The sequence below is a fragment of the Cicer arietinum genome, chromosome 4, assembly GCF_000331145.2.
Source record: "Cicer arietinum cultivar CDC Frontier isolate Library 1 chromosome 4, Cicar.CDCFrontier_v2.0, whole genome shotgun sequence".
NCBI classification, from domain to species: domain Eukaryota; kingdom Viridiplantae; phylum Streptophyta; class Magnoliopsida; order Fabales; family Fabaceae; genus Cicer; species Cicer arietinum.
In genome coordinates this window covers 45,884,968-45,911,969 of record NC_021163.2, presented here as the reverse complement: position 1 = coordinate 45,911,969, position 27,002 = coordinate 45,884,968, and the positions used below count along the sequence as shown (strand labels likewise).

The 27,002-nt window shown below is 32.9% G+C and overlaps 3 protein-coding genes across 4 annotated transcripts; 1 reads left to right on the top strand and 2 right to left on the bottom strand.

Moving 5' to 3' along the window:
- Positions 1–2,949: 2,949 nt before the first annotated feature.
- LOC101512305 (uncharacterized) lies at positions 2,950–10,113 on the top strand. 2 transcript variants are annotated; one of them, XM_027333650.2, is made up of 4 exons: positions 2,950–3,495; positions 3,642–3,727; positions 3,831–5,455; positions 9,375–10,113. In XM_027333650.2, exons 3-4 carry the CDS (start codon positions 3,833–3,835, stop codon positions 9,711–9,713), a joined length of 1,962 nt encoding a protein of 653 aa, XP_027189451.1. In that variant the 5' UTR covers positions 2,950–3,495; positions 3,642–3,727; positions 3,831–3,832; the 3' UTR covers positions 9,714–10,113. The 2 variants fall into 2 exon arrangements, with proteins under 2 accessions (XP_027189451.1, XP_004497748.1); XM_004497691.4 differs by having other exon boundaries at positions 2,951–3,495; positions 3,642–5,455.
- Positions 10,114–20,580: 10,467 nt separating this feature from the next.
- Positions 20,581–22,615, bottom strand: LOC101512834 (uncharacterized). The gene is made up of 2 exons (XM_004497693.4): positions 21,180–22,615; positions 20,581–21,071 (listed from the first exon to the last, which is right to left on the bottom strand). The coding sequence occupies exons 1-2, from the start codon at positions 22,581–22,583 to the stop codon at positions 20,739–20,741; spliced, it is 1,737 nt and encodes a 578-aa protein (XP_004497750.1). The 5' UTR covers positions 22,584–22,615; the 3' UTR covers positions 20,581–20,738.
- Positions 22,616–23,997: 1,382 nt separating this feature from the next.
- On the bottom strand, positions 23,998–24,585 carry LOC101495228 (putative B3 domain-containing protein At1g78640). Its single transcript, XM_004497715.3, has one exon. The coding sequence runs from the start codon at positions 24,583–24,585 to the stop codon at positions 23,998–24,000; it is 588 nt and encodes a 195-aa protein (XP_004497772.1).
- Between the last annotated feature and the right edge of the window lie 2,417 nt (positions 24,586–27,002).

Genomic DNA, 27,002 nt, shown 5'->3' with positions numbered 1-27,002 from the left:
TTCCTTAGACCGAACTTTTGACTCAAATTAATGGACCATACCAGCAGGTTGAAAGAGAGAGTTCTAAACTTTCATAATTCTCTTGGTTAGTTAGGGTGTGACTTAGGGATATTCATAGACTAAAAACTAAATTGAATAAAATTATATTAATAGTTCTTGAAAATTACATTAATAATAAACTTGTTAATTTTTTAAAGCGTTTTAGTTTATTTTTGAACCGATTTAAAATTATTTTTTAATAAGAATCAATTTTCGGTGAAATTTTTAAACCAGATTTTAAGTAAATTAAAAAATAAAAAATTGGTTTTAAATTTAGTTTTTCAATGAACTTTTTAAAAATTAGTTTTAAAAATTGTTAAACTGTCAAAAAGATGATTTATCTTACTGTTTATTCATGTCGTTAAAATTATTTTAAAATCGCTGCTTATTCATGTTCATGTTACAAAATTTATTGTTAGATTGATATTTATTATGCATAGATTATTTTGTTTTTGAATTTAGAAAAACTATTTTAAAGTTAATTTTCAGTGAAGAAAATATTATTAAGTTAAGTCACGGACTAGTTTAATCTCTTTAAGACGTTCCGTATCGGCTTTCTACTGCATTGCACAAAACTGTGTTAGAATTACACCTTCTAAATATGACTGTTATGACTACTTGAAAATATAATAAGGATGACCACTCGAAAATCTAAAGGGACATTATTTATAGAGGAATTTTGCAACCGATCTGAGCAAAATCCTCACTGGTGGTTTTTGACCAGTTCATTGAAAATGAATCAGTTCACAGAAAACTGACATGCAAAATTAGAGGAAAGTGGAGGAAGACTCGTACACACAGATTGACGAGGAGAAATGAAACAAAGTGAAAAAGGACTCGGTCACATAGTTAGAGACGTGGAAAGAGAAAAATGTACGGAAACATAAATTAATCTTTCCTTTTTTTTAGTTATATTAATATGAAATTATTGGACATATATATTTGATATATTTCAAATTAACATGTTATAAATTTTTATTAAACAAGTTCATTTTTCTAAGAGTCATTCGTAATCTCGATGACTAAAAGCTTTCTCTATTCAAAGTTGATGATATATTATGTTAGACTCTTAGTATGCTTGTGTTGGGGAATTCGAAAGTGCCGAGAGCAAATAAATATTTAAGATTTTTTATTAACACATTTCCTCTAAAAACTTTAAGGAAATAGATATATAAGTAACTTATTTATATATCAAACATTTATTTCATTCCTAGTCGACGTAAAATTAACTATTAAAATCCAACAACTTGTAACTTAAAACTATTAAATAGGAATTTTGTATAATAGACCTGTTATAGAATGTTATACAATATTCTTATTCTTATATGTTCTCTTCTTCATATTTGTATATTTATATTAAACTTAAAAACATAATAAATTAACGATGATATGTATATCCATGTTGTTGTTTAACGGTTTTATCCGTATAACTTTCTTAACATTTTCCAAAGATTTGCAAATAAAGTAAGCCAACTAAGTGGAGAACAAAGACAATTTTAAAGTCATAAACTTATCATTATATAGTTTCCAAATACTTAAACTATATTAAACAATATTTTAAGGTATGTTTGGTTGGAGGAATGTAGAGGAAAGGAGAGAGGAGGTAATATTTTTTAAAAATTGTGTTTAGTTCAAATTTTAAAAAGAGAGAAGAAGAGAAAAAAAATTTCTTGAGTGTTTTTTGATTGGAGGTAGATAGAAAGGAGAGAAATGAAGTTGTGCTTTTAAATTTTTGTGTTTGATTATTTTTTTAAGACACATAGTCAAAAGTTTTTTTAAAATTCATTTTAGTTTATTTACATTTTGAGAGATTTAAAGGGAAGAGAGAGAATCAAGACAATAAAAAATCATTTAAAATATTTTTTATCTCCTTAAAATAAATACAAAAATATTAAAATCCCTCTACTAGTGTCTTTGAATCAAACACATCTCTATTAAAACTCGTATTTTTAAATCTTAAAAAAAAATATTTTTTTCAATACAAAACTTATATTTATATTTTTTTAATAAATACCTTGAAGACATTTGTTAGCTAAGATCCATAAAACAAAATAAAAAAGTGAAAATATAATTACATATAAATTGTTTATTGAATGGTAGAGAGTTATTTACCGTAAGGAAAATAGGAAAGCAGGTTGGTTCTTTTATCGATCACATGCATATCTTACCATTTTCCATTCCATCATTTCTATCCAATGGACCCTTCCTCTTTCTTTTCTGTCTCACTTTTCCTCTACCTTCTTCTCATCCAAAATCACATTTCTTTCCTTCAATAAAGTTCCTCGCCAAAAGTTACAACCCCCTTTACTTCTTGTTATCACATGTTCGCCCTCAATTTGAAAAATATTGTTACTATATATATATACTCTAAAAAGTTACATAATAATTATTTTTAAATAATCTCTAAAATTGCAAAATTGTTATCAAATGTATCCATGGTATTATTTACTTAACTTTAATTTCAATTTTTGTATTAAGAATATTTTAAATAATGAATAATATGAAGGACTAGATTAATAAAATATTTATTCTAAACTTAGTTATGGGGTCTATTATGCAATTTTAAAAAAATCAGAAAATGATACAATTAACCAATATAAACTCTAAAGAATTTAGTTGTCTCTATTAAGCTCTCAAAGTATTTTGTTGTATGAGATATTATTAATCAATTTAATCATATAATTTCTAGTTATTATCAACAACATCGAAGAGTTGGTAAAAGAAACATATTTGATTTTACAATGTCAACTTATTAAAAAAGAAATGAAAATATTTCAAATTTGAGGGCTTAGAATAGAGTTGAATTTAATAATAATAATAAAGAGTTTGAAATTTGATTGACTTATGGTATAATCGTAGACATAAAGACGACATGATATAGGAGACTATGACATGACTCCTTCCTTCCTCCCTCCATTCACAAATCACAATTTTTCTTTTCCTCGCAAATGCAATTATCTATTAACCGTCCTCTCATCTCACTTTGAGTTCTTTATTATCCTTTTTTAGATATAAATATTAATTACCTTTTCCAACATAAACAAGTTTCCTTTCCTTTCGTGGTCGGGGTGGGGTTTCTCTCTCTCTCTTTCTCTCTCTATGCTTTTCTTTTCTTATTCCTTTCTTCATTTTTTCTCCAAAACACTTTCTCCTTTCTTTCTTGTGTCTTGTGTTTTGTAATATCCCTTTTATTTTTTTGAAAAGTTTTATATTTAATATTCATGATTATTATTTTATAATAGAATTTTAGGTTCACGCAACCATATGCATGTTCTCTCCATGCTTGTCTGATCTGGATTGGATCACAAGGATCTTTGCCATTTTCACTTTTTGTTTGCTACTTGAAAGGGTAGTGGTGGGGTTTTCAATTTTAGTAACTCATTAATCCCTAGATTTTTGGGTCATATTAATCATAGGACAAAGCAAAAACCTTGGAAGAAGAAAGGTACAATTAAGGTTAGTATAACTTACTATACACCATCTTTTTATTTTATTGTTTGATCTGTTGAGACCCCACAATATGCTTTTCTTTGTTTTTTGATTTGCTTGTATGCTTTTTATGATTCTAATTCTAAATGGGTCTTTTTTGTATTTTTTGATAGGGACCTTTTTGTTGTGTTCTCAAGGGAAATTTTGAACAAAGGGTTCTGTTTCATTGTGGTTGGATTATTGTGCAAGTAAATTTGTGGTACCCCAATTGAATAAAGTTTTGATTTTTGATTTTAGTATGTGGTTTTGCTTGTGACTGTTAGTTTGGGTTGGTGTTGCATCAATTCCCTTGTGATATTCAGTTATGGCAGGGATTGATGTTGCTAGGTTTTCTCATAGTCCTGTTCATAAGGCTGTGATTTTGAAGGATTATGCTGAACTTAAGAAGATACTTGGTGGTTTGCCGAAATTTAGTAATGTGGCTGAGATTCGTACAGAAGCGGATTCCGTTTTAGAGGAAGAGAAAGCTGATGCCATTTCTGATGTGATTGATAGGCGTGATGTGCCGAACCGTGATACTGCTCTTCACTTGGCTGTAAAATTGGGGGATGAAGTTGCTGCTGAGATGCTTATGGTTGTTGGTGCAGATTGGAGTTTGCAGAATGAACAAGGGTGGAGTTCTCTTCAAGAAGCAATTTGCAGTAGAGAAGAGAGGATTGCGAAGATCATAATTAAGCATTATCAGCCTTTGGCTTGGGCGAAATGGTGTAGAAGGTTGCCTCGTTTGGTAGCGACGATGCGAAGAATGAGAGACTTTTATATGGAGATTACATTCAATTTTGAGAGTTCTGTGATTCCTTTCATTTCAAGGATTGCGCCTTCGGACACTTACAAAATTTGGAAAAGGGGCGCAAATCTAAGAGCTGATATGACTTTGGCTGGTTTTGATGGTTTTAGAATTCAGAGATCAGATCAGAGTGTTCTTTTTCTCGGTGATGGTTCGGAGGACGGGAAAGTCCAACCCGGGTCGCTCTGCATGATCTCACACAAGGAAAAGGAGGTACTGAATGCTTTAGACGATGCTGCTTTTGCTGCGAATGATGAAGAAGTTCAGCAAGAAGTGGCTGCAATGTCAAAAACGAATATATTTAGGCCCGGTATTGATGTTACTCAGGCGGTTCTTTTGCCTCAGTTGACATGGAGGCGGCAGGAGAGAACGGAAATGGTAGGGTCTTGGAAAGCTAAGGTGTATGATATGCACAATGTAGTTGTAAGTATAAAATCTAGAGGAGTTCCTGGAGCTATGACAGACGATGAGTTGTTCTCGTCTTGCAATGGAAATGAAACTGAGAGTGAAGAACTTAACGATATTTTGACTGAAGATGAAAGAAGGCAGTTGGAGGATGCACTTAAGTTGGATTCATCAGAACTGAACATTGACAGTGATGATGGGATTTTTGGGCATCGTTCTAGCTCTTATGAAGTTCGGGATATTCCTATTGAAGATGCAAATGGTAGCCATAGCCAAAGTGGTGGAGAAAATAAGCAGGAAAAGAAAGGATGGTTTGGTGGATGGAGAAAAAAGGAATCTAAACATGAATCGCTGAAGAAGATTTCTCCACCAAGAAGTTCTCTTTGCGTAGAAGAAAAAGTGAGCGATTTATTGGGGGATTCTCCTTCGAGAAATCAGATAAAGCCAGGAAGACATTCTGTTGAGGTGGTTGCAAGGGGTGACGAGCAGCGGAGGAAAAAAGATGTCAGGGCTTCTTCTGCAAATTCTGATAGCAGGAGTCGTCACAAGGAAGGAAGCCGTGAAAATGAATATAAGAAAGGGTTGAGGCCTATTCTCTGGCTTTCTCCAAACTTTCCATTAAAAACTGAAGAACTCTTGCCCTTGCTTGACATTGTTGCAAACAAAGTTAAAGCAATTCGTCGATTAAGAGAACTCCTTACAACAAAACTTCCAATGGGAACTTTTCCTGTTAAGGTCAGTGCTCTGTAATCATCTTCAATTTTACACCTGTTGCTAAAATATGAACATTATCAGTTTATGTAAAAATTTTAAACTCTTACCAATTTTGCTTTCTTTAATATCGCTTAATAGGAGACACTATATTCTTGCTTGTTTACTCTACTTATGATTTAGCGTGCATATGATGTGGTGGCTTATGGATTTGGAACATGTGGGGAACAAAGGAATGAATGCAAGAAATTGAGGGAGAAATGAAGTAAGGGGGAAGATAGGAGTACTACGGGGAATGGAATAGTAGATTAGGCGTGTTCTAGGGTTAGATCTGAGCTGAAGATAGAATAGTGATGTTCAATTCAATCTCGAATTTAACTCTACCTAACATCAACATTCAGCATACAGCACTATTTAACTACGGAAGCTCAACTTGATTGTCAAGCGATCCTAAATGATTCAAAATTTAAAACCCTAGGCAGCCCTAATTTATTAAGTAAAAACCGGCTGTATCACCAACAAAAGCCTTCTCTAACGAAAGAAGTCAGCCACATAGATCAAACAATGCAAACCAAGTCTTCTAAAGTCTTCTTTTATTGGTTCACTTAAGAGTTTTTCTTAATCTTCCTTCTTACTAAGGCTTTTATTGGTCTTCTTCTCGCATTACCAAACCCTTCAGTCGACATATTATCATCTTTTCATCATTAGATTTTAGCCTTATTCTCTCTTCAATGTATTCATTCCATAATCTTGCTTTGTATGCCCACTTATCTGCCGCAACAGCCTCACCTCTGCCACTTTGAGCTTATGCTCTTGCTACCTCTTTTCTACCCATCATTTAGTACCATAAAACATTAGAAGTTTTATGGCTGTGGTGAAATTTACTTTAGGCTTGATAGGCTTTTCTTTAATCACATATTGTGCTTTACTCATTTCTCCATTTCATCTACATAGTACCTGCTTGAATTTTATGGCTGCATCTTCTTAATAAGGGTAAAATGCAGAAATTACGAAATTACTATAAGTTATTTATACATTATTTTGTATACCTTATAATCCTGATAGTTGTATTTAATATTCAATCATTCCTATCTCATTTTCCATTACTTACGATTAGATATTTCCTTTTGTTTTAACTTATCTGAAAGAGAGTTGGAAAAAGAAAAACAATAATAACAATTGAAGAAATGCTCAATATAAGAAAACAAAACAGAGAATGTCTTAAAATCTTTGCTCTAGTGAACAGTGTTGTGTGATACATTTACATCTGATTCCTTCTTTTGTTAACTATTTTGTTGCCAGTAGCATCTGAAGAATATTTCGATTAAGTATTTGCCTACTAGAGTTTAGTAAGGAAGTATGAGTTAGTATTCTTTGTGAATTGATATGTGTTGATTACAATGTCTACTTTAATTGCTAAAATTTCACTTTTTCAGTTCATTACTTTTGAAGTTTCTATAAAAACGTTATTTACTCGAAGTATTAAAAATTGTTTAGGCTTCTGAGAATTGGTAATGTTTTAAAATTGAATTGCCATGCCAGTGAATTTGAATACTCTAGTACCTTAGCTGCATTTTGTTAAAACTAATATTAGAATTAAAATACAAATAAACTATTGCAGTTTCCTGTTTATGGTGCTTACTAGCTTAGTTTATATCTACTTAACAACGTCCATGGGTTTTTCTTTGTTTCTTTTGTATTTTTGGGTAAAAGGGAAATGGTATTTCTACTTAATCCAGACTTCAACTGTCCTCGGCTCTTCGTTAATAAATTAATGTGATGTTTGTCTGATGTGCAGAGGGATTGGAGGGTGTCGTTTTTGTTACTTTGTCAAATTGGTCTTTTTCCTTCTGTTTCTTTTTTTGCATTGAAGGATGACATATCTTCTGTTGATGTATTTGCCTTTCTTTTTCTTCTTATGAGACAACTTATTTACGATGAAAAATTTTCTCTAGCGTTTTTTGTCATCTAAAAAACACGACATTTGTAAATATTTAATCACTAGCAGTGATTGAAGTTTCTTTCTTGTAGTGAGAAAAAATGTCATTTTGATAAATTGTTTCTGAAAACCAATATTTTGAATGGATGGTAAATCTAAGAGCTTATTCCATTAGCAACAAATAATTGTTTTAACCACTTTAAATAATTGGATTACAAAATACTCAGTGTCACTTTGATTTGGAAACAGTACAGCCAGGAGTAACAACTTAAAAGGATATTGCTCCTGGCTCTAAGGGGGATATTATTATATGGTGCTACATCTAATTTCTTTTCCTTGATTCAGTAGCTTCTTGCTCTGTTATTACTCATTCAGGATAATAAGTAAACTCCTAATGATTTGTACAGTGAAGGTAGGCTCCTATATTCAATTAATACCACTTTGTAATATCTTGTAATTTATAATTAATTATTTTAATGCATCTTTTGTTGCTTAAGTATAGGTTCTAGTTTTTGTCAAAAGATAGGAGAAAGTTTTGCTGTATAATTCCTCTTTCTTCAATTCCTTCCTACACATCTTATGAGATATTGTTTATTGTCCCTAGCCATGATTTTATCATATTAATTGACAGAAATTTCCTGCATGGAAATTTTATCATCATATTTGAAAAAAGTGTGGCAATATTCGGTTTCTGCTGTCCTTTAATGCCTACATATAGAGTTGTCTATATTGTCTTTGTGATTGGATGTTTTTCTCGGCCACCTTTTATTGATTTGCAAGTTAGGTTCAAGAAAGTTGTCATTTCAAGAAACTTTGCTTCGTTCTTGATTTTTCATGTTGTTTTATGTATGTCACTTATTAGGCTTTTGAGTAATTTCAATCCTTCATGCTGATATATGGCATAATTAACAGAATATTTGATTGAGATATATTGTCTCACTTATTTTCTTCTATGTAAATATTCCCTATTTCCATGTAAATATCTCTAATCTGATTAGGTAGATATAGGTCAGATTTAATTGCTATAGTGACGAATTCCCTCTGTACAATTTTTCATTAAATACAAAATATTGGGAGCTAATCTCTCAAGCTATTCAGCACCAAAACCTTATTCTCAAGACTTCTTATTTCTGTTCTCTCCATCCTTTTTCTATTACTATAAAGAGAAATACTTTACATGAAAATTCCAAAGTTATTTTATGTCAGCGATCAGAAAATTTGTTGGAAACTGTTGTCCAAGTCCTCTGAACATTCTCAAATCAACCCACTGTGGCAGGAAACATTCCTTTTTTTCTAGACTCCTGATCCTAATTTGGTTCTTGGGAATAAAAATTCTCATTTAGTTTCACGAGTTTGAGTACTCTTGATGGTTGGTTTAACTGATTTACTATCTCCTTTGCACTTTTTCTTGCATGCATTTTTCGTAATCGACAAAAACGGGTGTATGTTTATCTAGCTTCTTCAGAAAAGAAGGCAGTAATCCATAATTCAAGACGATGTTGAACCTGTTGGCTAAAGCCCTGAGCTAAAAGTATTTGACTTGAAAAATCCAATCCAGCAGCAGAACTTGTATTGGCTCATGGATGACTGCATCTTTTTGTGGATATTTTCATTAGCCTTTTATTCTCATGCACTTAGTTTTAATTCCAGCCATAAGCTTTGATATTAACTCTTGAAAATTAGTATTATTGACCGATAACAGAAACTTGTATCCCGTCTGATTCGTTCAGCCTTAAAAAAGGTCAATACTTGAATTGAAATTAAACTTCACTCTTTCTAACATTCATGATATGCGGCATTGATTATTTTTCTAATTATATATCAATCATATTGAAGACTTTGCCTTTGAATCTAGCTGTTTCCTTATTGTATTTTGATAGAGATTACGGGGAGGTTTTAAAAACATAGGATTACCCTTTTTTCAGCATTTTTTTCTCTTATATGTTTTTTGCTTTATCTTTCTTTATAAATGATTTTAAACTCATTACTCCTATGCATATTCAGGTTGCCATTCCTGTTGTTCCTACCATAAGAGTATTAGTTACTTTTACAAAATTTGAAGAACTACAGCCATTAGATGAATTCGCAACACCGCCATCGAGTCCATCTGCTTCTGGAGAAGAGAGCCCTGCAGCAACAAATATCCCGTCTTCGTCTTGGTTTCAGTGGATAAAGGCTCCATACCGTGCTAGTTCATCGGCTGCAGGTTCCAGCAGTAGGATAGAAAATATTCCAGACCCATTTGCAATTCCCTCAGATTACACTTGGGTCACTGCTGAAGCAAAGAAGAAAAAGATGCAAGAGAAGAACAAATCAAAAAAAGGGAAAAGTCATAAGCAATGATGTAACTTCAGGGGCCATTGAAAATTCAAACTAGGATTTGATTCTCCAAAGGAGTTGTGCTTGACCATTTCATATGAGAAGTGAATCATTGTGGTTCTTGCAATAATTGTTTGAGTTTTCAAGTTTACACCATACATTTGTTGACTGTGTTTCAAAATATATATGTGCAAACCAATTAACTCAAGTATAGTTGCAATCACAATGTGCAACTTTCATCATCATAATTAGAGTTTGAATTCAAGTGGGTTTGATTGTAATAATTATAATTCTTTCTCTTGATTTTATTCATGTTGTAAATATATTGATGACATTGTTTACTAGCTTTGGAATTTATCATAGCTTGTTTTCTTGTATTAATTATTATTAATTATTATTATTATTATTATTATTATTAATGTTATTATTATTATTATTATTATTATTGATGGTGATGAAATTTGGTGTTGGAGGGTTGAGCTATAACTTGCCTCTTTGTTCTTGCTGTGATGCATTACTGAAGCTGAGTATTTCAAAAAAAGTAGTGCAACTATGAATGCATATTATTCTGCAGCATTACCATTGGATCAACACATGCAGCATCGGAATTTGTGCAGCTAGAATGTAGTGGCATGTGAAAAATGAAGGGAAAAACCTTAAAGGGGTTTGATGACGGAAATTCAATGACTAATCCTTGTGGTCAATTTTGTTAAGTATCTAATTCATAAAATGATATTAGAAGTTGTTGAAAGGTAGCCAGAGAAATTAAAAGGTAGTTAAGAAAGTTAAAATTCTGTTTTAGTAGTTACTACCAAGAGCATTCTTGGTAGAGTATTGATCAATCTTCGTTTATCTGAACATCCTTGTTTTACTCTCTTTTCAATTTCAATTCCTCTTAGTTATATAATATATTCTAACAATTGACATAAAGAGTTTGAGTTCTAATCAAGGGAAACACGAATGAAAAGTATGACGATTTTCAAAATTGAAAAACACAAGTGTGAGTGAAAGAGATGATAACGATGAAGCTCATATGGCAATTGAGGACCAAGGTTCAGATGATGTATTGTTAATGGCTACCACAAATTTAAATGATGATTGCTCAAAATTGTGGTATCTTGGCATAGACTGCTCTAATCATATGATTGGATATAAGGAGTGGTTTGTAAGCCTTGATGAAAGAGTGAAAAGAGAGATTAAGTTTGCAGACAACAACTCAATGACGTTAGAGGGAGTGTGCAAGGTGCCGATTCAAAGGAGATATGGTAAACAATATTTCATTTGTATGTGTTGTATGTGCCAAACATAAAGAATAATCTGCTAAGTCTTGGATAGCTATTGGAAAAAGGGTACTCCATGAAGATGAAGCATGGTGAAATGAGGATGTTTGATAGTTCAAGAAGATTGGTCTTGAAGGCACCACTGTCCAAGAACAGAACCTTCAAGATTGAAATACAAATCAGTGAGAATCAGTGCTTGAATGTTGAAGTCCGAAGTGAAAACTGGCAATGACATCAAAGGTTTGACCAATTGAATTTTAGAAGCCTTCAGATGCTACAAGATAAGGAAATGGTACAAGGAATATCTGAAATTCAAATACCAAAAGAGTTGTGTGAAAATGTTGTTAGGTCAAACAACACAGAAACTCACTTAAGGCTGAAGTGCTAACTCGATCCTCAAATAAGATGAAGGTAATCTTTTTCGATGTTTGTGGACCATTTGAAGAAATGTCAATAGGAGGAAACAATTATTTTGTAACATTCATTGATGATTTTACAAGGAAAACTTGGATCTATCTAATCAAGTAGAAGAGTGAAGTGTTGGTTGTGTTTAGAGGATTCAAGTTGATGGCAGAAAAACAAAGTGAGTGCAATCTTAAGGTGATTACGACAGATGGAGGTGGTGAATATCAATCTCATGAATTCTGTGACAAAGAAGGAATCATTCATGAAGTGACTGCACCATATACACCACAACACAATGGGGATGCAGAAAGGAGGAACAAAACTATTCTCAACATGGCAAGAAGCATGTTGAAAGGGAAGAAAATGTCACAAATTCTGAGGAGAAGCAGTGTCCACTGCAGTCTACTTATTGAATAGGTGTCCAACTAAAAGACTTGACATAAGGACACCTGAAGAACTCTGGTCTAGAAGGAGACCAAATGTAAGTCACTTAAGAGTATTTTGATCACTATGTTTCAGACATGTGCCAACTCAAATCAGAAGAAAGTTGGATGATAGGGCTGAACAAATGATATTGTTGGGATATGACTCAACTGGAGCTTATAAATTGTATGATCCAAACAAGAGGAAATTTGTAACACCCCATTTTTCAAAGCGAGGGTATATTTGTTTTTTCAAAAGTAATTAAACTAAAACGGAGGAATAAATAAAGAAATGCCTATGGATAAATAATTGAGTCATTATAATTTACAGGCAGCGGAAAAGTTACTCCAATTATAAATCCAAACCATTTACCCAACAACAAATGGTACATGTAACCCATCGAAAATAACATGTCAAGCTGACAATATTAGTATAGGTACAGTCTTCCATTTTAAAATAAATGCAATACAAAAGAAAGACATCTGTTCCCTCTGTGACAACCTAGTCTGATCATTTTACAAAACAACTAAACACCCTGACTGATCTCCACGCGCCCCGTGAGATCCCCCTATCGTAGCTGCAGTCAAACGTTCCCATCTCCATTTCCGTCCGTAGGGTACGAACCGGTAAGATCGTCCTGACTCTCATCTGAGGGCAAAGCCCAGATTTCCACAATAATTGTAAAGGTCACCAACCGAAAATAACAGTTAACACATAACATTTAAGTTTTAAATGCTAAAATAACTTTTCAACTAAGCATGCACCTTAGCAGTGTTGGTTTTTGATCCTTTGATTCCTAATTTTGACATAATTCACAATTCAACAATATTCATACTTAATATGATAAATCTAATATTTCAATTGAGCAAAATTTCAGGAACACCAATTCAATCACACACACTTGTATCAAATTGCTTGGAACACAAGAAATCAACAAAAGTTGAATTCTGACTATGTAAATCGATTGGGAAATCGATTGCATAACAAGGGTGTAAGGAAATCTTAAGTGTTTGTAAATGTGAAATCGATTAGGCAATCGATTAGCTTAATTAAAAATGAAAACTGCACAAGTCAGTAGCACTCTGATTTGGAGAGTAATCGATTGGGAAATCGATTGAACATTTCACAAATCAAACCTGATGGTAACACATCGATTGGTAAATCGATTGGATGAGTCACAGTGGCACTCCAGTGCTGAGGGAATCGATTGGCAAATCAATTGACAAAGTATCATTTGAAAAATAACCTCACCTGTGACAAATACAATCGATTGAACAATCTATTGTTGAAATTTTCAATTCTGTTATAGTTTGGTTGCAATCGATTGGGAAATCGATTGAACTAAACACCAGGTAATAACTTTTCAGGAACATGCTACCAAAGCGATTGACAAGTCGATTGACATCAAATAACTGAGTCACTGTTTGAAATTAAATCGATTGGCAAATCGATTGACATTAAAACTGAGTCACTGTTTTGAATCCAATCGATTGACGAATCGATTGACATCAAAAAAACTGAGCCACTTTTTGAACACAATCGATTGGCAAATCGATTGAAATAAACTTGTTGAAAACACAGTGAACTCTGAAGTTTGGCAAATCGATTGAGTAATCGATTGAAAATAGTTTTATTAAAAGAACATGTTTTACTGAAAAGTGGTTTTAAAAGAATCGATTGGTAAATCGATTAGCTTATATAGTTTCAAGATTAAAGAAAAACAAGACTCGCGAAATCGATTGGCAAATCGATTAAGCATGTGTTTTAACTTTAATAAATCGATTGGGAAATCGATTTAGCAGTTGTTTTTCAGAAACTATATAAACTGTCTTTCAATCTTTTTCTAAAGAACTTTGATAATAACGTTTCAATTTTCTAAGAACTCAAGATAACTTTGATTACAGATCAACATACACTTTGTTAACAAATCTGATACTGCTTTTTCAGATCAAGAAAAAGGATCATCTATATTCATTGGGAGAAAGAAAAGAAAAAGTAATCTTGAGAGCAAAGACTTTATCCTCATGAACAATCATTGAATATCCAGATTCGTGAGAAGACTTTGATCAAGATTGAAGACTTTTGTTTTGTACTTCTTTTATTCATTCTGTAACAATACTTTGAAACGAAACGAACGTTAAAAACCCAGCTAGAAACTGGTGGCTACTTTCTTGGGTGAGAGGTCTCAACAAGAAAGAGTCGTACTTTGATTTTGTGTTAGGCTGCCGATTGTCTACAAGGATCAAAGGGTTGATAGAAAGCCAGCTAGAAACTGGTGGCTACTTTCTTGGGTGAAGAGTGTTCAACAAGAAAGAGTCGCACTGTGATTCTGTGATAGGCTGCTGAGTGTCTACAAGGATCAGAGGGTATTCAATAGGAAAGAGATCATTAAGATAGATAGGTTTCAGGGAGGAAACTGGACAATCTGTAATTGATTCTTTCTATTGAAGGAGAAGAAAATCTGAAATCCGATTGGATTTTCAGGACTGGACGTAGGTTGTTGTGGAACAACCGAACCAGGATAAATCTCTGTGTTTTCTTCTCTAACTCTCTCTCTTTAATTTTCTATATTGCTAACTTTGCATGCCTCAAAATTTAAATTCCGCTGTGCACTTGATACTGATTAATTTGGTAAAGAAAACTGATATATTTTCTGTTATTTCGAGGTCAAGATACCAACAATTGGTATCAGAGCTAACTTCTTGAGAGGTAAAACTTATAAGAAGATGGCCTCAACTGACGTTCTGGGAGAAGGCGCTTCGTTAGCTCGACCACCAGCTTTCAACGGTACAGCCTACATGTACTGGAAGCAAAGAATGCTCATATTCCTGGAAGCAAGTGGCATAGATATCCTTGATGCTGTTGAAAACGGTCCGTACATTCCCAAGATTGCAGGAACTGACAACTCAATGATTATCAAGCCTAGAGCCGACTGGTCAGATGATGACAAGAAGAAGGTTGGTTTCAATGCGAAGGCTAAGAACATCATCACGTCCGCCCTATGTGCAGAAGAGTTCTTTAGAGTGTCCAATTGCAAGTCAGCAAAAGAGATGTGGGACATCCTCCAAGAAACTCACGAAGGTACTACTGATGTTAAGAGAGCTCGTGTGAATACGCTCATGCACGAATATGAATTATTTAGCATGAAGAAAGAAGAGTCAATCAGCGATTTGCAAACCAGATTCACACACATAGTCAACAACCTGCATGCACTAGGAAAAGATGTGGATAATGAACAGCAGATTGGAAAGATCATGAGATGTTTAACCAGAGAATGGCAGCCCAAAATTACCGCAATAGCTGAGTCTAAGGATCTAGCAAAGATAACGACAGCAACATTATTTGGTAAATTGAGGGAACATGAAATGGAATTACAACGACTGGATGAATCCGAAATGGAAAGCAGGAAAAAGAAAGGATTATGCTTGAAAGTACAAACCAAGCAATCTAAACCTGAATCCGATAGCTACTCAGATGGATCCAGCAGTGAAAAAGAAGAGACTGAAATCGAATCACTTGTCAAGAAATTTAAGAAGTTTCTGAAGAAGAAAGATAACAAATTCAGAAAACCATCCAGCTCTAAGACTAGTGACATCAAGACAGTTACATGCTACGAATGTGGTAAGATTGGTCACACAAAGTCGGAATGCTACAAACTGAAGAACAAGAATAGAGCTCACAAAGCCAAAAGAGCATATATTGCATGGAGTGACAACGATAACGATGAGTCCTCTGCCTCTTCGGATGAAGAAAAAGTGAATTTATGTCTCATGGCTCACACTAATTCAGAATCTGACAGTGAGGTTAGTTCGCAATTTAATCCAACATATGATGAGCTTCAAGAAGCTTTCAATGAATTGCATGATGATTATGTGAACTCCATAAAACAGTTGTTAAGCACAAAGAAAATGCTTGAACAAATGAATGTTGAACACAAAGAAATTGAAAATTTATGTGAACAACTGAAAAAGGATTCACAAGAAAAATCTGCAAAGTGCATTGAACTTGAAGATACTATTGCATCATTAAAATCTGATTTATTAAATTTTGCAAATAGTAAAGATAAGCTGAATGTCATGCTTAGCAATCAAAGACATGTTTATGAAAAATCTGGTTTAGGATATACACCAAATATGCATGTCAAAAGAAAAAATAAAAACAGATCTGGTATTGGTTATATGCAAACCAGAAATGTCAAACATGGTCAAAAATCTTCTATTGCTAAGAGTATGTATGACACCTTTACTAAACCAAACAAATATTCATCCTTTGATGGCAAATGTCATTTCTGTTGTAGAAAGGGACATTTTGTGTCTAATTGCAAATTTAAAAAATTAGCCAATCAAGGATGGAAGCAAGTTTGGATAGCAAAAGAATCTGTGTTTAAGACTGACCCCCCAGGACCCAATCTGAATTGGGTACCTAGATCCAAAAATTAATTATGTTTTTGCAGGTGTACTTGACATCCACCAAGCAAGATTGATATTTGAAAGTGGATGCTCAAGACACGTGAAATGAGACAAGTATGAGAATCTTGTCTTTAACATTAAATGAAGATTAAATGAAGAAAGATTGGTCAACATAGTTGTGTTGATGACAGAGAAAAAGAGTCAATGGCAGTTAATCAGAAGTTTTGTTTGGGATTAAATCGATTGAGTAATCGATTTCGAGTTTGCTCTTTGTTTGTTTAAAGAATCGATTTGGGAATCGATTTGGTTAGCCCAGACTTCAGATTTTGTGGAAAATATTTTGTAACAATCCCGAGCATCGATTTGGAAATCGATTGATTAAGTGTTCAGTATTTGACTTTTGGGACAATCGATTTGGACATCGATTAAGTAACACGGCAAATCGATTTGGGAATCGATTAGGAAAATGACCGTTGCGTACTTTTTTACTAGCCGTTGGACATCATAATTACACAATCGATTAAGGATTCGGTGTAACGGTAAGCAAATCGATTGGGCAATCGATTGATAAAGGTAAAAGTATAAAAACGAACAGGTCTAAATCGATTTCTTCACTGTTTCAACCCAGATTTATATTTTCTTTCTCTGCTTCATCTTCTTCCTCTGTCTCTGCAACTGATATCTGCAACTATATCTGAACTCTATCTTCACTCATCTCCTCTATTTGCAACCATGGCCCGCGTGAAACAAACACAAGCCCATACTCCTTCACCTTCATCATCTTCAACCAGTGAAACTCCCTCACCGCCACCTACTGTGTCTAAAAGAATTCCGATTCCTACACACAAAATTCTTGCAAAGGACAAGGGCAAGGCTCCTGCTCCTATTCCAGAAAAGATCAAGAAAAGGAAGGAACCACCAAGTGAGAAGTTGTTGGCTGATGCTATGAAAGAAATTGCTCAGAAGAAAAAGAAACCGGTTACTTCACCCCTAGTTAAGAAAACTCCAGCACCTAAAGAGAAGGATGTGGAAGTTATCATTCCAGCAGAGTTTCTTAAACGGAAAATTCATGAAGGCAGAACCCTAGACTTTGGTTTCTTTGATACAGAAGGCTTCACATTCCAGAATCATCTGAGATTTCATGGTCTTGAAGGTTTTCTTTCATCTACTTTGGACAGCTATCCGAAATTGATACGGGAATTTTATGCAAATTTCAAGCTCACTGATCTCTTCGAGAAATGAGGTTCGGATCTAGAAGAAACGGAGGGGTTTGTGTTTGGATCTCAAAACCGTTTTTCTTCGTTTTCGACTCAAAGAGGAAGAGTGGAGTTGCGAAAACCTTGATCTAACTCTCACCCAACCTTGGGTCACTAGCTTTGAAGAAAAGGAAGCAATGAAAACGAAAAATGGAGAAGGATGGAATTTGGTTGGCTCGCGTGAGATTCAGAGGAAGGAGATGGAAAATTGGAAATTTCCTTCCTTTCTTTTTCTTTCCTTTGTTTTTCCTTTCTTCCTTTTTCCTTCCTTCCTTTATATACTATTTTCTTTTCCTTTTCCTTCCTTCTAGTTTTCCTTTCTTTTTCCCTCCAAACAAACATATATAAATATAATAAATATAACTTAACAAATATCTCAAAATCTAGATATTTATTAAATTACCGTTTCACCCGAAACGCCTTAAATTCTCCGTAAAGGATTTCCGCAGTTAAATTCAATTTATTTATCGACGAGGAATTTTAATCGGCATTAAAATATCTTTTTGATTATAAAACTCCAAAATATTATTAACTTTGGCTTAAAAGCCTCCGAGCCAAAATCCAAAATACGCCAAAAATACATAAATGGTACTTTAAAATTATGGGTCTTACAAAATTAGTCATAAGTAGAGACATATTGGTGGATGAATCAAAATGTTGGGATTGGAATATCAGACAACCTTCAGTTAGATTGGATCAATATGAGTTAGCATATGATGCAACTATCAATGCAGATGGAGAATTGATACATTTTGCATTGTTGGCTGAATCAGAACCAGTAAGTGAAGATGACACCCTAAGGGATCCAAGATGGAGACTAGCAATGGAGGAAGAACTCAATTCTATAGAAAAGAATAAAACCTGGGAGCTGATGAACCTATACTATACAAAAGATCAATTGATGTGAAATGAGTCTATAAAGTCAAGATAAAGCTTGATGGACAGATTGCCAAGTACAAAGCCATGATTGTAGCAAATGGATTTTTGTAGAGGCATGGGCTGGATTATGATGAAGTCTTTGCTCCAGTGGTCAGAATTGAAATAGTGAGGCTGGTAGTATCAATGGCTAGCTACAAAGGCTAGCTACATGCAAGATTGATAGTATCAATGGCTAACTACATGCATCGGCTAGATGTAATTTCAACATTCCTCAATGGACCATTAGAAGAAGAAGTGTATGTGAAACAACCACTAGGTTATGAGATAAAAGGCAACGAAGGGAATTTGTAAAAGCTGAGGAAAACACTATATGGCCTGAAGCAAACCTCTAGGGTCTGGAACAAAAGGATTGACATGTTCCTCATAGAGCAACAATTTGAGAAATGTGTGAATGAGCATGGATTTTATGTTAAAAAGGCAGTAGCACTACCTGCACTATTAATATGCCCTCTATGTGGATGAATTGCTAGTGACTAACAGTGATGAAACTGAAATACATAAGTTTAATATTAGAATGGAGAAGGAGTTTGAGATGATTGATTTGGGCATACTATCATATTTCCTTAGTATTGAGTTTGCTACCAAAAAGGATGAAGTCTTTATGCATCAAAAGAAGTATGCTAATGATGTCTTCAGAAGATTTGATATGCAAGATTGCAATGGTACCAGCACCCTATCAGAAGTAGGGCTGATGCTGTTTAAAGAAGGGAATGATGAGTTGGTCGATCCTACAATGTTCAAACAAATGGTAGAATCCTTGAGGTATTTGTGCAACACATGACCATACATCGCATATAATGTTGGACTGGTTAGTAGGTATATGGAGAAGCCTGAAACACCTCACTACATGGAAGCAAAAAGGATTTTGAGATACATTAAAGAAATCAATGAGCTTGGACTGCTATTTCCCAACATTTCAAATGGAGATGAAGCTGAACTGACTGACTTCACTAATGTTGACTGGTGTGGAGATAAAGATGAAAGGAAGAGCGCCACAAACAATGTGTTTATGATTAATAATTCACCAATCTCATGATGTTCAAGGAAGCAAAGCATAGTTAGCATTGTCCACTTGTGAAGCTGAATATGTGGTTGCACCAATAGGAGCTTGCCAAGCTCTATGGCTGGCAGAATTAATGAATAAGCTGGGACTGGGAAGTGAAGAACCACCAAAGATAAATTTGTAATACCAAGAATATTCTTAGTAGAGTACTGATCAATCTTTGTTTACCCGGACATTTCTGTTTTACTCTCTTCTTCTCAATTTCAATTCCTTTTAGTTATACAACTTGTTCTAACAAATTTATTGCAGATGTTCAAAAGTACATACTAAAAGTTTTTTTAATTCTATGTAGTTGAACTCGGTAGATACATAAATTTACATAAAAGTATTTGTAAATGATAAAATCTTAATTTAACCTTTCGTTAAAATGAATTAACATAACAACAACAATGTGATAAAAAAAATAACAAGAAATAATAATAATAATAATAATAATAATAATAATAATAATAATAATAATAACAAAAAAAAATTATATTAATTTATTATTTTTAAGATAATTAGATAAAAAATATATTCACTAAAAAACAAAATCATATAATTCACACGTCAAAAAAATATGATTCATATTATTATTATTATTATTATTATTATTATTATTATTATTATTATTAATTCACCCATGATATAAGGCTTTTGTTACGATAAAAATTAGCCGTTTTGAATATAAATAAATAAAATCTAATCCGATTTAATAAAAGATTTGTTTTTTTGACCAACATATTTAGTAAGATACGAAGCAAAACGATTTTTAAAAAAAAAAAAATGCTAAAAGTGAGTGATATATGTATAAAAGGTTATTTTTATTGTATTATAGCTGATGAGGTATATATCCAAAAGATTGCATACTTAATTGTGTGATTTTTATTTTGTACAAGGAATTACAGTTGTTCAGACTTTGACATTTACAAAAGTAGTAGTGTGTGTAACTGTGTAACGGGTATTTCAACTTGAATAGTGTTTTTAATATAAATTTGTATTTTAGTTTTTGAAAGCTGAGTTGCTGTTTAGTCCCCATACAGAAAAGCATAATAGCCACTATGGATCAAAGAAAACCAATAAACAATAAGCACCAAAAAATAAAAGAAAGAAAAACAGATTATTAAAGTAGTTTTGTACATGCTTTTATGTGCTTGAAATTATCCTAATTCCATTTCAGAACAATGTAAGAAAATTAACAAGTAAAAACTAGAAACATGTGATAAGAATAAGGCTAGTTAAAAAAATGAAAGTGTAACAATTGAAAGAGCATTGCAATGTTTAGACCTAGTTAATCAACTATGACTTTGTGTCTTTGGCTTGTTCTTATCTGAAGACTTCAACTTTGAACCAACAGTAATCCACGTATAATCGGATGGAACCGTAAACAGGTCTTCTGAAGTACTATACGATTCAGCAGCGGCAGATGAATTAGACTGAGAAGGAGTTCTAATCCACTGAAACCATGATGACGACGACGATGACGACGACGGTTCTTCCGGTGGATTGTCAAAGTCAGCTGAAGTAGGACTTGATGGAGCTGATTCAAACTCATCTACTTTTGGTAATTCTTCAAACTTTGTAAAAGTAACCAATACTTTAACTGTAGACACCACAGGGATAGCAATCTGAATTTACAAGACAACCAAATGAAATGTACTTAGAAGAGAATTTGCAATGGTTATGAAAACATTTTAGAAAACAAAAAAATGCATAAAGAAAAGGAGCACACAAACCTTGACAGGAAAAGTATCCTTTGGAAGTTTGGTCATAAGGAGTTCTCTCACACGACGTACTGCTTTAACTTTTTCAGCAAGAATGTCAAGCAAAGGCAGAAACTCTTCAATTTTCAATGGAAAGTTAGGGGAAAGCCAAAGAACTGGCATCATCCCTCTCTTGTACTCGCTGTCACCATTTTCGTCTTTATGACTACTACTACTATTACTAGCAGAATTCATAGAAGCTGCTTTAGTTGTTTTTCCCTTGTGATGATGATCCTTTTCTTTATTTCCACTACCCTTCCCTTTTTTTCCTTTCTTTGCATCATTTTTATGACCATCATAATTATCATCTGACTTATTCAACTCAGCTTCTAATTGCTTTCTCTCTTCTTCTGTCAAAACATCATCAAGCTTTTCAACCTCCTTCTTAGTATTATTGTTATTATTGTCTTTTGGAGGTAACTTAGCTTGAGCTTGAACACCAGGTACCTTTTTGGATTTTACAGTTAAAACCACATTTTGCATATCATAAACTTTACTTTTCCATAAACCTACACTTTCTTTTCTCTCTTTTCTCCTCCATGTCAATTGAGGAACAATAAGTGCTTGACTCACATCAATTCCAACTCTTACAACTTTAGCCTCATTAGATTTTCTAGCTAAATATTGTTTCATACTTTTCTCAGTTGGTTTGGAAGGTCTAGACAAATAAGGAACAACAACTTCTTTATTATGATGTGAAACCAAACACATAAATCCAGGTTTTATTCTCTCATCATTTGATTCATCACCAAGAAAAAGTACACTTTGATCAGATCTTTTAATTCTTAAACCATCAAAACCAGCCAAAGTCATATCAGCTCTCATATTAGCACCTCTTTTCCAAATCTTATAAGTATCCGAAGGCGCAATCCTCGATATAAAAGGTATCACAGAACTCTCAAAATGGAAAGTAATCTCCATATAAAAATCTCTCATTCTTCTCATTGTGGCGGAATAACGAGGAAACCTTCTGAACCATTTTTCGTCTAATTCGTTGAAAGAATAATTGATCATAATCAATGCTATTTTATCTTGTTTTTTAATGACAGCTTGTCTAAGAGCACTCCAACCTTCATGGTTTTTCAATCTATTGTTTGCACCAGCAACCATCAGCATTTCTGCCGCGACAACATCGCCGAGTTTTACAGCCAAGTGAAGAGGGGTGTCACCATTTATAACATCTCTTCTATCTATAACAGCAGAAATTGCAGCAGCTTTTTCATCTTCAGCTATTGATGCAGCCTCAGTTTTTATCTCATAAGGGTTACAAAGTTTTGGTAAAGAGTCAATAATCTTTTTAAGACCAACATAATCTTTCAATATTATGGCTTTGTGGACAGAACTATGACCATATGCTGACACATTAATGTCTGCCATATCTCAAATTAATCAAAATCATGCATTAAATGAATTCAATTTCCCTTTGCAAAATTAAAATCATAAAACAATCAAATTTAACTGAGACAATCATTTCAAGCTAAAGGTATATTCAAGAAAGACAAAGGTGGAAAAAATGTACAAAGGAAATTTTCATTAAGAAAATAGGAAAAAAGTTATTAACGGTAACTAAAAGTGAGGGGCTGATAGAGATACTTGGATGCAAAAGAACCTTAAAAATAGGAAAATGATTTTTTTAGATAAGAATATGTGTGACATTCGTCTCTCTCAAAATTAAGCCATTGATATTGAGAGGATTTTTTTTCTTTCAGAATTATTATAATTTTAAATAATGTTTTGTAAGATTTTTGTTTTGTGAGCGTGTGAATAAGATGTGCAATGTGTTGGAAGATGTATCCCTTTAAATAGGATCTTGTTTTCTTTTTTTTCTACTCAAACAATCTCAAGTATGTTTTTTTTGTACAACTTGTAATTTCTTTCATAATAATAAGAGAGATACAATCAGAAATAATATGAAAAGTATTTGTAGGAGCATTAAGGATAGATATATGTTTTGCAATAGAATGAAACTAACATTACAAGGATGGTATAGTTTAATTTTAAAAGACTACAAAGTAACACAATATTTGGACATCTTAATAGAATATATGTACTAATGTGATACTAAAAATTCTACAGTTTTATGGAATCTCCTAGCACAGTTTGGAATGAACTTTAAGCAAAAAGTCAATTCAAAATAGACACCTTTAGCAGGAGAGACGTATATATTTTATAAATCTAGGATTCACTCCTATTCCTAAATCTAGGATTCACTCCTTTTTTTTAAGAATTTGGATCCTCTACTTTTTTGAAAGAAAAAGTATAGTTACTTTAGTCAAAATTGAGTAAAATATAAGAGTTTGTGTCGTTTAAAATAGAAGAAAATTGATGTGAGATAAATCAAATCAAGAGAAAGATAATAATAATTTAAAAGTGAGCATGAGCGATTGTGATTTATTTAATTATTATCTTATATGTTGATGTTGTGGTATAAAAGATGAAAAGTAAAAACAAAATTGAAAAATAATGATCATCATGTGCCAATTAATTAAATAACAAGACATGAGCTAAAAAACAAGACACAGTATTGCAAGACCTCAAGAAGCAGATTATTGAGCAATGAAGACAAGTGTTACTAATATTGTAATGTAATGGTAAGTATTAATACAAACAGATGAAGTTAGAACCTAAGAGGGGTTGTGGTGTAATTATGTTTGTAATTAAAAACATCAAAACAGATCTTTGATGTTTACAAATAAATGAAAGAATAAAAAAAGAAACCCCTCAAAAAACAGAAAACTAATAACAATGAGAAAAGTGAATAATGGCAGCTAATGTAGAAGAGATGAAGGGATTAATTGGCGGCACGAAGAACAGAGAAATCGAAACATTGTCTATATGGATCCCAATGAAGACCAATTTCATCCCCTTTGTGTAGGTGCCTTCTAGAGACAAACTCAGGGATCCAACTGCCATTGAAAATGTAACTTTTGGTTGAATTATTATATCTGTGGAAATTGAGAAAGTGGAAGGATTTGGTGTCAAGATCCCAAATCTTGACTGGAACACCTTTAGTGTTCTCAACTTTCCAAACAACATCATCTGTGTTTTCAAGATCAGCACACAAAACAGGAAGCACAAAATGTTTGACCAAATCGCTATTCAACATGAGTCTACTCAATGGACCAACATCACTTTGTTCCAAAACTTTCTTTATCTTCCAAGGATCATCATAGAGCATCAAATCAGTTGAATAACCCCAAGTCTTGTTCTTTCTTGAAACATGAAGAGTTTCTTGATGAACACGTTTCCTCTTCTTTGTGGGTTTAGTTTCAGTTGAACAGGGAAAGGGGCAACAACAATGGAGTGAGAGATGGAGACAAACGTTGGAGGAACAAAACGATGATTGTGAAGAACAAACACAAACATTGTCGGAACTCATGTCGTCGCTCGAGTACTTACTTCACTTTGCAAACTTGTTACTATAATAATTAGAGATACTATTATTACCTTTATATAAGTTTCCATAGTAGTTAAAAAATATCTTACTAATTCATAGCAGGCTATTTTTTTATACAATATTGCTATTCATGATGATGATGATGATGATGATGATGATGATGATGATGATGATGATGATGATGATGATGATGATGATGATGATGATGATGATGATGATGATGATGATGATGATGATGATGATGATGATGATGATGATGATGATGATGATGATGATGATGATGATGATGATGATGATGATGATGATGATGATGATGATGATGATGATGATGATGATGATGATGATGATGATGATGATGATGATGATGATGATGATGATGATGATGATGATGATGATGATGATGATGATGATGATGATGATGATGATGATGATGATGATGATGATGATGATGATGATGATGATGATGATGATGATGATGATGATGATGATGATGATGATGATGATGATGATGATGATGATGATGATGATGATGAAAACTCTCTTGTAGACAAGTTTTTGTAATTGTTTTAGGTCGAACTCAAGTTGTGTTCAACCTATTTCATCACGATGAAATTATACGCGCCAACTACACATACATTATCATCATTAGACATAGGCCTCCTAAATCAAATCATTATCTATAAATCGTACATCATCTCTCGTTCAACGATAATTGACTACTTAAAAAAAAATTACAGAATGTTCTATAAACGGATGTCTCAAAAACTTTTCACTCTTAGACACAAACGTACTTGTTCCTCGATGTGCAAGTACACTCGTCGATTAAATATCATTTTAACTACCGCAATATTGTTGTACTCCCACTTCTCCCATCTCATATCTTGTCCAATTAATCTACATTTGATAAATAATGTTGATACATTAATGGCAATAGTTTTTGACGTTTATGAAATAAAATGACTGTGTATTCAGTTGATTTTTTATTAAACTGAAAAATATGTTGTGCAACTATATAAACTAGTATATGGTGTACCTAGCTAATATTTATTTAACGAATTGATTTCCCAACATATATTCATTTGTTCGACTTAAATAACTAATACGTCACACTATATTAGTAACATTGTGAGTATATAAATTAACTTAGCTATAAAGATTTTGTATGCTTTTTCTTTAAGGATTAATTTTATGTTTCGTCTCCTATTTTATCACACTCATCAAAATAATTTTCTCACTTAATATTAATTTTTTTATTCATTACAGTTGACTAACCCCAGTTTCTTAATATTCCATGGTCTTATTCTTCCTCTTTGTCGAAACATCATGGTTTCTTGTTGCACAAGTTTCTTATTCTTTGAAAGTTTAGCTTGAGACAGAGACATGATAAATTGCCGTAAAGCATGTGATCAAGACAAAACTTCGTTTCTTATTATCAGCTCGCATAAACCAATCAGGAGGATGTAAGGTTATAAGCCGTGTTGATTGTTAAATATTATATCGCATATAATTCTAATTTATTTATATTCAAATATTATATCGCATATCATTCTTCGACAATTCCAACTTACTCTGAAAATGATCTAACTGAAATCAAATAAGACTAGTGTTAGTATGTGCTCGAACTGAGAATTATATAATTTGTTATTTGGTGAGTTTTACATTGTAAGCTATTATCGTATATATTTGTGTGAACTGAGAATTATTCTAATTAATTTGTTTTATTTTTCGTTACAATAGGGTTAAAGTAAGAAAGTGTTACTGTGTTGATGATCTTGGAAAAAATGATGTTGCTAGAAATTGAGAGAGCCTTGATGAAATAAGCGCTATTGAATACCTACAACAATATTTTTTAGAAGAAAAAAAAAAAGCGCTCTAAGATATCACCCACACAACGTTTTTTTGAAAAACGTTATTAAATACCTAAAACAATATTTTTTAGATAAAAACACTTTAATATTCCACCTATGATAGTGCATTTTAGAAAAACACTATTAAATACCTACAACTGCACTTTTTAGAAAGAAAAAAAAAACTTTTTAAGATGCCACCTACGACAATGCTTTTTAGAAAAGCGCTGTCAAATGAGATACTTATAACAACGCTTTTATCCAAAAAGCGCTATAAATTTCTACCTACGACAATGCTTTTCAAAAAGCGCTATTAAATATCACCTACGACAATACTTTTTACATTTTAAAAAGCGTTGTCGTATATATTAACAACACTACATACTATGGTGCTTAAAAAACTGTTAAATGCATAAATAAATAAAAGCGTTGTTAAAGCCTAATTTTGGTTTAGTCAACACAACCATTTCAGTCAACACTTTATTGCTCATCGTAAAACCTTTTTCTCAAGCTCTTAAAACTTTTGCAATATTCCTTTGAGTTAGTTACCAA